Here is a 12,907-nt window from a genome sequence, read left to right as displayed (position 1 = left end):
ATTAAAATTTAATATTAATTTAATTTAACACTGTTTTTAATAAAGTCGATATTTTTTACATCTATATTATTGTTAACGATATTTTGTACTCGATATTTTTGTACTTACCTGTTTGTAGATACAAACTCGATATTTTGACTGTCGATATTTTGTCCACGATATTTTGGCAAGTCGATATTTTGTCCCTCGATATTATTTCAGTGATCCCGTAGATAGAGATCGTTGGAGTTTCTGCTCAGGAACGCTACACTCAATAGCAGTGTGGACCGCAGCTTTGAAGTGGTGAACCGCCTGGTCAATGTCTTCAATGCAGCGTAGTGGGCCAGGGACCAGTGTCTTCTCCAGGCTTCTCTTGTATATGCTCCAGTCCGCCTTCTTGAAGTTGTGCCTGGTGCCTGTTGCTGGTCTTCAAGTACGTCTCCAACTGTGATCAACACTGGGTTGTGGTCGGACGTTAGCTCTATTAAGGTTTCCAGATCCATTGACTGGAAGAGATTCTTCATGACAACGATGTCCAGAACATCCGGTTTATGCAGTGCAGAGGCTGAATAGTGTGTTGGTTGAGTCAGGCCAGCCACTAGAAAGTCCTCCTTCTTAGAGTGGTCAAGTAGAGTGTGTCCTTTGCTGTTTACCGTGCAAGAGGTCCAGCACTGGTGCTTGGCATTAAGGTCGCCTCCAATTAATGTTGGGATGCTGGGGTCCAGTAAAGCATCCAAGTCCTTTGGGCTTAGCTTGCCTGAGGGTGAGTAGGCAGCAATCAGCCGTAGAGGGTCTGCAGATGTCTGGATCTGTATGCCATTTGCTTCAATACTCCTCACTGGTGGTAGTGAGATCTCGTGGTGTTTCACTTTTGTGCCGACAATCACAACTGTTCCTCCGCCCTTGGCTCCGGTGGTGTGATCTGTGCGGTACACCCTGTGGTTCGCTATGTTGAGCTTCTGGCTTCCTTGGAGGTGGGTCTCGGAGATAAGAGCTATACTCACATCCATGGTTTCCATCAGGTGCAGGAGTTCTGCAGTTTCCTTCTGAATGCTGTTAGCATTCCACATCAAGAAGAGGGAGTTTCCTTTAGATTTTGCTGCCATTGTGGGTGTTTTCTTTACTGTGAAAAAGTCCGGCGATGAGATTCGCCACCATTGTCACCACAGGGTGGATGTTCATGTCTGCAACTGTTTTTGCAATCTTCGTGATGAGTTCCTGCCAGTTGCAGGCTGAGCCTATTTCACAAGATGGTGCTGGGGCTGTTGTTGGTGGTGGGCTGTGCTGTTTGGGTCCTGTTGCTTCTGCGTATGTTGCTCCATCCACTTGCACGTTGCTATGGCTGTTGGTTGGATTGCCAGTTGGGATCCTGTGTGCTAATGCAGGTTTGTAAGTCTTCCTTTGTCCCTGGTCTATTGTTGTTAAGTTTAGGGAAGTCTATTGTGGTTGGGGGCGTTTGCGCGGTACATCCTTCTTTGCCTTCTGCAGGTAGGGACAGCCGCGATAGCTTGATGGGTGTGGTCCTGTGAAGTTAGCACATATTGCTGGTTCGGTTTCTCGGTTCCTTGTGCATTGGTTAGAGGTGTGCTCGTCTCCACAGCATATGCACTTTGGCTTCTGATGGCAGAAAGCAGAGGTGTGCCCCAAGCACTGGCAGTTGTAGCACATGACCGGTCCTCTTTTCCCTCTAGGCGCTTCTGTGGTGACGGTGCAGCTGCAGAGCCATGTGACTGCTGAGAGGTCTGCTGGCTTCCCATCATGGCTTGCAGACAGGGTTACAACAAAGAGGGGACATTTCTTGTTCTTGTCTGCTGGAGAGGCAATCTGTATTATATTTTTGACTGGAAGTCCAAGTTCCGATAAGTCCTGAGTGATGTGCCCAAGGAATGCGTTTGCTGGGAGTCCCGGTATTACAAAGCGCTGGGTTTTTGCGGTGGTCAATAAAAAGGTAAGGTACTCCATTTTCTGTTCTGTAAGCATGCTGGTCACACTCCTGTAGTCCTCTGATGTGGTGAGCATGATCTTGGCATGGTCCTGCTGGGGCTTGATTGTGAAGGTGGAAGTGCAGTGTTCCTCCAGTGGCTCCACGAGGACCTTGTGGTTGGCTACGTTCTTCAGGATGATAGGAGGGATCCTTAGTCGCTTTGTGGGACCTGAAGAGGTCTCAAGTTCAGATGCCTTGTGGTCCTGAGAGTGGGCGTCACTGTCCTGGGTACTTTGGAGAACCAGATAGCGGTTTGTAGTTAGAATTGCACTGCTTGTAGAGGGTGCGCGAGACAAGCTTTGCTGCTTTTTCTGGTGAGTTCTGGCACGATTCGCATCCTCTCTCTGTCTTAGTGAGCCATTCCATGTCGTCTTTGGTGTTGCCATGACGTCTGCCTCCATGGTCAATTGATGCAGCTGGTTAGGGGGTTAAAGAGTTTAAGCCCTTCTCCTTTCCCTCTTTGGCACGCAGCTTGGCCCCGGTCAAGCCAGAGAGACGCAGGCCCAGCACCTTAGAGGAGTGGGAGAGAGGGCAGTGGGGGTCAAACAGCGAGTCTCCCGCCACAAATCGGAATGCAAGATAAATCAAACAATCAAGCAGAGCGCGTCAATGATGAACCGCAATACAAAATTGTAATCTGAATACAAAATCAATCAAGAAGAGAAAATGAATCAAGCAAGCAGAGTGCAGCAATAATAAATTGTAATCTGAAAACGAAGCTAATCAAGCAGAGGAAATGAATCATGCAAGCAGAGCGCAGCAATGATACATTGTAATCTGATTACAAAATCAAGCAGAGGAAATGATTCAAGCAAGCAGGGCGCAGCAATGATAAATTGCAATCAAGAGCACAAAATCAGTCATGCAGGCGAAATGAAACAAGCAAAAAAGCAGAGCGGAAAAGCTCCCACCGAAAATTGGAATTAAAAATGGGTCAAACAAAGAAGCAAGGCCCATCAATCACAAAGGATAGAAAATGGCGCTTACCAGGTCGACTTGCAGTCGGTCTGCTTGGCACGGGTCATGGCGGGAGCAGTCTCTGTCTCTGCTACGGGTCCATCGTCGATGCCGAGCCTCTTCCCTCCTTTGCCGCTTCCAGGCCTGTTCTTCTCTCGGAGCTCGCGCAGGAATCAAGTCCTCACGGCCCTCTGCAAAATCAGCTGCGAGCAGGAATCACGAGCAGGAATCATGTAAATCATCTCCCGGCGCTTTTATCTCCGCCCGTTGAGGGGAGGTCGACCCTGTGCCTTTTGATGACGTTGCGCTCATGGGGGACACCCCCTTTACCTTGCTTCCTTCTGGCCCCCTACCTACCTTGCAGAAACCATGCCGGCTCCCGCTCGAGATACCACTAAGTGCGCCACGCCCCTAGGTGCGGGTGGTGCTGATCATTTGCATCAGGGGGTTAGAGGACCAACGGCTGCAGCTCTTAGGGGATACTCCTAGATTTCATATCAGAGGTGGGATAAGCGATCATGTTTGAGGGGGTCACAAGACTTGCAGGTCTTTGAGCCATTGCAATGCTTCTGATTTGCAACTGTATGTTGTTCTGTGACTAGGGTGACTAGATGTCCCAGATTTCCTAGGAAAACCCTGGTTTTTCATAGACTGTCCTGGCATCCCTAAAGTGTTATTCAAAACAAATAAATGCCCAGGGTTTTGGGGAGAGGTTGAGTGAGCATTCATATTGGCCCCCTGTAACACAACCATCTGCTGCAGTGTTTTACATGCGCATCCACCCAGGCTCGACTCAATTGCCAGGGCCGGTTTGTGATCCCAGTTCGGCCCTCCCCTCCCCTGCTACGTCACCACAGGGATAATGTTAAACTGTTTTACAATAGCTTTAAAGACTCTACAGCTATGCTGCTGCAGTGTCTCAGTGAAGCAGGACAGCAGGAAGTAGATATGGGCACATCAGCATCTGAGAAGTCCCTCAGCTGATGCCCAAGCTTTCCAGTTAGATTCAGGGCAATTTTTGGGAGAGAAGGCAATGGCTTACTTAATGAAAACACTTGTTGGCACTATTTTCAGTTGAAATGTAACAAAAGCTGGCATAAATGTTATGCGGTTTCATGTTTCAAAAAGAGGCGCTGTTTTGTTTTCTTTTTGATACCAAACTGTAGCATAATCAAATATATTTTATGGGTCATTGCGCATCTCTCCACTACCTTCCCTTCTATCTAGTAGGTTTATATATACCCTTATCAAATGCTGGCTTTATAATTTGCTTTCTGACACTTTTAGATTCGTTTTCACTTTTATAGAGGGAAAATTACAAGTCCTAGAATGCAACCATACTGCACGAGCCACTCATTGGGTTTCTTGAGATCTCTGCATTGCGTTCTTTGGCTAGGAAAGCTTAATGAAATGGAACAAAGAGGACAGTCTCTAAAACGCTGACCTTGTTTATCTTGCTAACATATAGTCTGTCTCATAGGTTTGTGGGGTGTACCAATGTAGTCTTTCTATGGCAATCATTATAGTTATGGTGGCCAGGCGTCCCAGATGTACCTGGACAGTTCTGGTTTTTTTACCAACTGGTCACGTCAAATGTCCGCACATTTAGCATGTCCCAATTTTCAGAGACAGAGGTTAGTTTTCATGTATTTAAGTGCAGAATTAATTATGAAGCCTTACCTGAAGGCAATGTAGTTAAAACAGATTAGACTGCATGTAAAAGTTCAATTTAACTATGCAAGGAATAGGGTTTTTGAAGTGTGCTATAGGTGGTGGCGCCTGAACCGGGTGTACGTAAGTATATGACTGCAGTAGTTATGCGATGGTGCTACAGGTGGGGGATGTCCCTAAACCCCTGAAATCTGACACAAGGTCAAAAAAGCAAAGAGCGGGCCCGTGCACACGTCAATAATGTATCTTTAGCAATTTCTCTGTGTCAGTGTTCAACAAGTAAGGAATACAGTATTCATATGATATGACCGACGACTGGAACTGACTTCCGTTTTCCAGTCGTCGGTCGTCAGAAGGTGCAGGGCACTCGCTGCTCTAATGTCGTTCTCCAAAGTGCAGCGGTAAACACGGCTCCACCATCGTAATATTATAGCGGACCAGAGACTTTAATTCGGATTACACCGAAACCTGTCTGAGCCGGGACGGAAGTACAACCGGCAGAGAGACTGCTACGTCTGCTCAAGAGTCTATCAGCCCTGAAGAAGTCTTGGGGTATTCCCCGGACAAAACACATGTTGGCTGGGCAATCGCATGCAATAAAGAAGAACAAACATTACCACTAAGTGTTCTTCTACATGTTTAATTTATCATATGAATACTGTGGGGCATATTACCAACAACTAGCGATAATTTTTGTCTCTAACTTGTTTAGAGACAAAAATTCTCGCCGCACATCGGCGATTTTTATCGCAGATAAACCTTGCTATTAGCAAGGTTTATCGCAAATGCGATAAAAAACGGCTGCAATGCATGAATATCGCTGAAAAGTCAGCGAAATTCATGCATTATCGAGCAAATGCTCTTAGCCATGTTATCCACCTCCCATTGGATAACATGGCTAAGAACTGCTCAGGGCAGGTGTTAGCTTTTGGAGATATTCGCGCTTAGCGCGAATATCTCCAAAAGTTGGTAATAGGAGATAGCGATGTTAGGGACTGTTTCCAGTCGCTAACATCTTGGCACGCCCACTTTGCATGTCATTAGTGATAAATATCACTGACATGCAAAGCGGGGCCCAAGATGGTCGCTATCTCCTATTAGCTGTCACTAACTGGTGTTAGCGACAGCTTGTTAATAGGGAGATAATTTTATCTCCGCTTTCTTGGCTTTTAAAGCCAAAAAAGCAGAGATAAACCCCTTGATAATATGCCCCTGTATTTCTTACTTGTTGAACCGTGACAAGGAGAAATTGCTACAGATACATTATTGACGTGTGCACTGGCCCGTTCTGTGTAAAAGTTCAATTTAATTCCCCTTAGTGCCATACTGTCTGACTCTCCTGTATTGGTCACGCAGTCGTTATGGCCTTTTGTGACCCTTAGTTGATGCAAAATTATTGTGCTACTTTTGTGTTTATATGCAATCCCGGTTTTAGTTTTTTAAAATCTATTCCCCTACCTGCGACATATGTTTGGCTTTTAAAAAGAAAGAAAATGTACCTACGCTCGCATCGCAGCCGCCTCTCCTCTGTCTCAGGAAGCACAGGGGCTCTCCTAAGCCAATCACAAAGCTGCAATGCAGCATTGTGATTGGTTTCCCGCAGCCAATTTTAACTCTGCAATGCAGCATTGTGATTAGTCTGAGCGCAGTGGTTCGGCACTCATACGGGGACAGGGGGCCAGTGAAAGTTCCTCACCAGGCTGTGCATTACATTCTGGTGGGAAAGATGCAAAGTGTGCATGACTGTTTTGCCAGCCCAGGAGGGCCGGCCAAACAGTCATTCGCAATTTGGGAGTGAACGTCACTCCTCCCGCTGACCAGCCCCGGCCCCTCCCCGCACCGAGGAATGGAAAAATAAAATGATAATAAAGTTCAGTTATCATTTTATTTTACCTCTTCACTGCTCTCAAAGCAGTGGGGCGCCACTGGCTCCTCATTCTACTCTCTTTCATCATCGCTTAATCCAAGAAGTCCTCTGATGCAAATTTCCAAGCCCAAACAAGCTTTACATACAACACTAAGCTTGCGCTCCTGAGTCCTTTTGAGAAAATGCCGTACCGAGCCCACTGGCATCTTGGGTTGCCATCTGAGACACAAAACTGAACACGTTTTTCCTATATAGTGCAGTGTTACTTTACCATTATAACCAGGTGAATCTTCCTTCCATTGAGCCCCTATCCCATTTGTCCTACTGTTGTATCAATTCTCTCCAAACTGAATATGCAACCTCCTGGGTGAAATAGCAGGAAAAGTTGTTTAAGCATGCAACAGCGTCTGACTGGCATATTTGAATAAAACCTTTAATTTCTAGATACTGAAAATAGGCCTGCGCAAATTTGTTTTCGTACACACATATAATCTTGCATAATTCCAGAATTTTGGGTTGCAAAAATTTGCAAAATTTCACACATTTTGCGTAATGTGATATTGCATTTGATTTGCGCTTGTTGGAAACTGGCACAAGTAGAAAAAAATCCCATTTTCATTTCGTGCCAGTCACCTGCAGTAACTAGCATGCCTTTTTGGGTGAGGTACACCCTTGCAGAAAAAAAGTTTCCTGAAATATCAATTGTTTTTTTAGCAATAAGTGTAGTTTCACGAAAACAATGCAAATGTTGCACACTGTGAAAAAAATATCTGTCTTGTTAGAGTTTAACAAGCCTAAGTCGTACTGACTGATGAATCGACCCGCACTACAAATCACCAACCTTGAGAAAACTCTGTATCATCGCAAGTCCTAATAGTTGGATTTGATACCAGAACTTGCCATATTTATAGAGCCAATTAATGGCAAATCTTCCTCCATAACAAAATCCAGGTATATTTGACTCTCTTGTTCAATAGCCTCACTCTGAGAATATCACAATGGGTGCAAACAATGTGTGCAACTAAGTAACGAAGTATATATACCCGTGTGGGCGAAATCCTCTCTCCGACCCTGTGATGTTTCACTGCCCAGATTGTTCTAGGCTTGCACAAGGTGGAATAGACACATTGGGAAAAGGTTCGGAATTTTGTAGGCCAGAAATGTTGAAAAGAAATATTCAGCTCAATAGCCCCCACTGTAAGGTGGTTACAATTTTTGCACAGGCACGAAAATGCGGTCTGGAACACATTGATTTTGCCTTCTCTTAAGGCAGCATTTTCCGATGGCTGCTTGAGTTGAGATGCACAAAATATATTGAATGGAAGAAAAAACAAAACACTGCAAAGAAGAGCAAAACAAGAGTACAAACTAGAGGCCATCATAAAACTCTTCTTAATGGAGCATGCGGTTCTTTAGAAAAGTACCCGTTCGCTTCTTGACACCATGGCGTTATTTCGGGTGATCAGGTGAGGTATCGCTTTTGATCGCCCAGGCAGCTTTATGGAAACATGTAGATTTAACTCTGGCTGGTCTGGGGCTTCCATCACGTACTTCGCCATAGCCTGGAACACCATGACTGTTGCCTGGATATGAAAGAAAGACAAAAATGATGTCACATGAATAATTGTGGATTTGTCATTTATTTCATTCCTGTGTCCTCAGTTGATGTCGGTACAGAATTCTGACAGTCATAGGCACATTTCTTAGTGTCACTGTTTACTCAATGGGTGTTGAGATGCCCCCCTTACTATCAGTCTAAGTTTCCAAGGTCAGTGAAGGGCACCAATCTTGTCACTATGGTTTCGGAGACGTGTTCACTATCAGTGTGTAGGTCAGTGAGAGGCGTCTCTAACTGTCGCTTCTTGCCTCTATGTTCAGCGAGAAGCCTCTATCCTTGAAACTAAGCCAAGTTTATCTTTGTGGTAATTGAGATTAATGAATGTACCTTTCAATGTATGATTCTTTGATCAATGAGATGCACTTTTCTGGCCGTCACTTTGTGACTCTATGGTCGTTGAGATAGTTCTCTATTACTCTGAATGTATTTGTTGCTTACATCAGTATTAAGCACCTTTTTTTAAAACTTTTTCTCTGGTCAATGAATTGCTTCTCTTTTACTATATCGTGGGAGTGACCCGCTGCTGAGAAAGCGGAGCCAGCTCTTCATCACAGAGGAGTTTATGGACACGAACGTCTTGGAGGGCTGCAGGGGTGTCTCCTTGTACACTCCATCAGTTACTAAAAAGCGGGGCAGGCTGACAAGGGAGTCGTGCCTCTTACCCACTGCGGATTTATTTGCAATTAATTTTCTGGAGTGCATCCCACCTTCACTAAGGACTTCAGATCCCAGAAAACGCCACTGTTTGCTGACGCCACGAGGGCGGGGACTGATCACTAAAGGGAAGGCTCCAGCAGCTGAATTGACTTCTGCCACTGACGAAGAGAGCTCTGCTCTCGAAATGCATTTGGCGTTTGATTTTTAAGAGACCTCACCTTTGAAAACCTGCTGGCAAGTACCTGAAAATAAAGGAGTTCACAATTGAGTTCGTTGTGTGGTTGCTCCCAAAAGGGTTCCTGTACTTTTGTTGGATTTATAACGGCCGCCGGGTCGTGGGAGTGACCCGCTGCTGAGAAAGCGGAGCCAGCTCTTCATCACAGAGGAGTTTATGGACACGAACGTCTTGGAGCGCTGCAGGGGTGTCTCCTTGTACACTCCATCAGTTACTAAAAAGCGGGGCAGGCTGACAAGGGAGTCGTGCCTCTTACCCACTGCGGATTTATTTGCAATTAATTTTCTGGAGTGCATCCCACCTTCACTAAGGACTTCAGATCCCAGAAAACGCCACTGTTTGCTGACGCCACGAGGGCGGGGACTGATCACTAAAGGGAAGGCTCCAGCAGCTGAATTGACTTCTGCCACTGACGAAGAGAGCTCTGCTCTCGAAATGCATTTGGCGTTTGATTTTTAAGAGACCTCACCTTTGAAAACCTGCTGGCAAGTACCTGAAAATAAAGGAGTTCACAATTGAGTTCGTTGTGTGGTTGCTCCCAAAAGGGTTCCTGTACTTTTGTTGGATTTATAACGGCCGCCGGGTCGTGGGAGTGACCCGCTGCTGAGAAAGCGGAGCCAGCTCTTCATCACAGAGGAGTTTATGGACACGAACGTCTTGGAGCGCTGCAGGGGTGTCTCCTTGTACACTCCATCAGTTACTAAAAAGCGGGGCAGGCTGACAAGGGAGTCGTGCCTCTTACCCACTGCGGATTTATTTGCAATTAATTTTCTGGAGTGCATCCCACCTTCACTAAGGACTTCAGATCCCAGAAAACGCCACTGTTTGCTGACGCCACGAGGGCGGGGACTGATCACTAAAGGGAAGGCTCCAGCAGCTGAATTGACTTCTGCCACTGACGAAGAGAGCTATGCTCTCGAAATGCATTTGGTGTTTGATTTTTAAGAGACCTCACCTTTGAAAACCTGCTGGCAAGTACCTGAAAATAAAGGAGTTCACAATTGAGTTTGTTTTGTGGTTGCTCCCAAAAGGGTTCCTGTACTTTTGTTGGATTTATAACGGCCGCCCGGTCGTGGGAGTGACCCGCTGCTGAGAAAGCGGAGCCAGCTCTTCATCACAGAGGAGTTTATGGACACGAACGTCTTGGAGCGCTGCAGGGGTGTCTCCTTGTACACTCCATCAGTTACTAAAAAGCGGGGCAGGCTGACAAGGGAGTCGTGCCTCTTACCCACTGCAGATTTATTTGCAATTAATTTTCTGGAGTGCATCCCACCTTCACTAAGGACTTCAGATCCCAGAAAACGCCACTGTTTGCTGACGCCACGAGGGCGGGGACTGATCACTAAAGGGAAGGCTCCAGCAGCTGAATTGACTTCTGCCACTGACGAAGAGAGCTCTGCTCTCGAAATGCATTTGGCGTTTGATTTTTAAGAGACCTCACCTTTGAAAACCTGCTGGCAAGTACCTGAAAATAAAGGAGTTCACAATTGAGTTCGTTGTGTGGTTGCTCCCAAAAGGGTTCCTGTACTTTTGTTGGATTTATAACGGCCGCCCGGTCGTGGGAGTGACCCGCTGCTGAGAAAGCGGAGCCAGCTCTTCATCACAGAGGAGTTTATGGACACGAACGTCTTGGAGCGCTGCAGGGGTGTCTCCTTGTACACTCCATCAGTTACTAAAAAGCGGGGCAGGCTGACAAGGGAGTCGTGCCTCTTACCCACTGCGGATTTATTTGCAATTAATTTTCTGGAGTGCATCCCACCTTCACTAAGGACTTCAGATCCCAGAAAACGCCACTGTTTGCTGACGCCACGAGGGCGGGGACTGATCACTAAAGGGAAGGCTCCAGCAGCTGAATTGACTTCTGCCACTGACGAAGAGAGCTCTGCTCTCGAAATGCATTTGGCGTTTGATTTTTAAGAGACCTCACCTTTGAAAACCTGCTGGTAAGTACCTGAAAATAAAGGAGTTCACAATTGAGTTCGTTGTGTGGTTGCTCCCAAAAGGGTTCCTGTACTTTTGTTGGATTTATAACGGCCGCCCGGTCGTGGGAGTGACCCGCTGCTGAGAAAGCGGTGCCAGCTCTTCATCACAGAGGAGTTTATGGACACGAACGTCTTGGAGCGCTGCAGGGGTGTCTCCTTGTACACTCCATCAGTTACTAAAAAGCGGGGCAGGCTGACAAGGGAGTCGTGCCTCTTACCCACTGCGGATTTATTTGCAATTAATTTTCTGGAGTGCATCCCACCTTCACTAAGGACTTCAGATCCCAGAAAACGCCACTGTTTGCTGACGCCACGAGGGCGGGGACTGATCACTAAAGGGAAGGCTCCAGCAGCTGAATTGACTTCTGCCACTGACGAAGAGAGCTCTGCTCTCGAAATGCATTTGGCGTTTGATTTTTAAGAGACCTCACCTTTGAAAACCTGCTGGCAAGTACCTGAAAATAAAGGAGTTCACAATTGAGTTCGTTGTGTGGTTGCTCCCAAAAGGGTTCCTGTACTTTTGTTGGATTTATAACGGCCGCCCGGTCGTGGGAGTGACCCGCTGCTGAGAAAGCGGAGCCAGCTCTTCATCAGAGAGGAGTTTATGGACACGAACGTCTTGGAGCGCTGCAGGGGTGTCTCCTTGTACACTCCATCAGTTACTAAAAAGCGGGGCAGGCTGACAAGGGAGTCGTGCCTCTTACCCACTGCGGATTTATTTGCAATTAATTTTCTGGAGTGCATCCCACCTTCACTAAGGACTTCAGATCCCAGAAAACGCCACTGTTTGCTGACGCCACGAGGGCGGGGACTGATCACTAAAGGGAAGGCTCCAGCAGCTGAATTGACTTCTGCCACTGACGAAGAGAGCTCTGCTCTCGAAATGCATTTGGCGTTTGATTTTTAAGAGACCTCACCTTTGAAAACCTGCTGGCAAGTACCTGAAAATAAAGGAGTTCACAATTGAGTTCGTTGTGTGGTTGCTCCCAAAAGGGTTCCTGTACTTTTGTTGGATTTATAACGGCCGCCCGGTCGTGGGAGTGACCCGCTGCTGAGAAAGCGGAGCCAGCTCTTCATCACAGAGGAGTTTATGGACACGAACGTCTTGGAGCGCTGCAGGGGTGTCTCCTTGTACACTCCATCAGTTACTAAAAAGCGGGGCAGGCTGACAAGGGAGTCGTGCCTCTTACCCACTGCGGATTTATTTGCAATTAATTTTCTGGAGTGCATCCCACCTTCACTAAGGACTTCAGATCCCAGAAAACGCCACTGTTTGCTGACGCCACGAGGGCGGGGACTGATCACTAAAGGGAAGGCTCCAGCAGCTGAATTGACTTCTGCCACTGACGAAGAGAGCTCTGCTCTCGAAATGCATTTGGCGTTTGATTTTTAAGAGACCTCACCTTTGAAAACCTGCTGGCAAGTACCTGAAAATAAAGGAGTTCACAATTGAGTTCGTTGTGTGGTTGCTCCCAAAAGGGTTCCTGTACTTTTGTTGGATTTATAACGGCCGCCCGGTCGTGGGAGTGACCCGCTGCTGAGAAAGCGGAGCCAGCTCTTCATCAGAGAGGAGTTTATGGACACGAACGTCTTGGAGCGCTGCAGGGGTGTCTCCTTGTACACTCCATCAGTTACTAAAAAGCGGGGCAGGCTGACAAGGGAGTCGTGCCTCTTACCCACTGCGGATTTATTTGCAATTAATTTTCTGGAGTGCATCCCACCTTCACTAAGGACTTCAGATCCCAGAAAACGCCACTGTTTGCTGACGCCACGAGGGCGGGGACTGATCACTAAAGGGAAGGCTCCAGCAGCTGAATTGACTTCTGCCACTGACGAAGAGAGCTCTGCTCTCGAAATGCATTTGGCGTTTGATTTTTAAGAGACCTCACCTTTGAAAACCTGCTGGCAAGTACCTGAAAATAAAGGAGTTCACAATTGAGTTCGTTGTGTGGTTGCT

General features: G+C 46.7%; 1 protein-coding gene across 3 annotated transcripts in view; it reads right to left on the bottom strand.

The window, feature by feature from the left end:
* LOC147748685 (A.superbus venom factor 1-like) overlaps positions 1-12,907 on the bottom strand; it is a 1,068,833-nt gene that overhangs the window by 293,652 nt on the left and 762,274 nt on the right. For all 3 annotated transcript variants that reach the window (XM_086963563.1, XM_086963565.1, XM_086963569.1), the window contains one exon: positions 7,883-8,041. In XM_086963563.1, coding sequence (XP_086819689.1) covers positions 7,883-8,041 — 159 coding nt within the window. The remainder of the gene's footprint in view (positions 1-7,882; positions 8,042-12,907) is intronic.

Source organism: Lissotriton vulgaris, chromosome 1_1 (genome assembly GCF_964263255.1).
Source record: "Lissotriton vulgaris chromosome 1_1, aLisVul1.2, whole genome shotgun sequence".
Classification (NCBI taxonomy): Eukaryota; Metazoa; Chordata; class Amphibia; order Caudata; family Salamandridae; genus Lissotriton; species Lissotriton vulgaris.
Note: the sequence above shows the minus strand (reverse complement) of the source record. Positions and strands in the feature narration are given on the sequence as shown.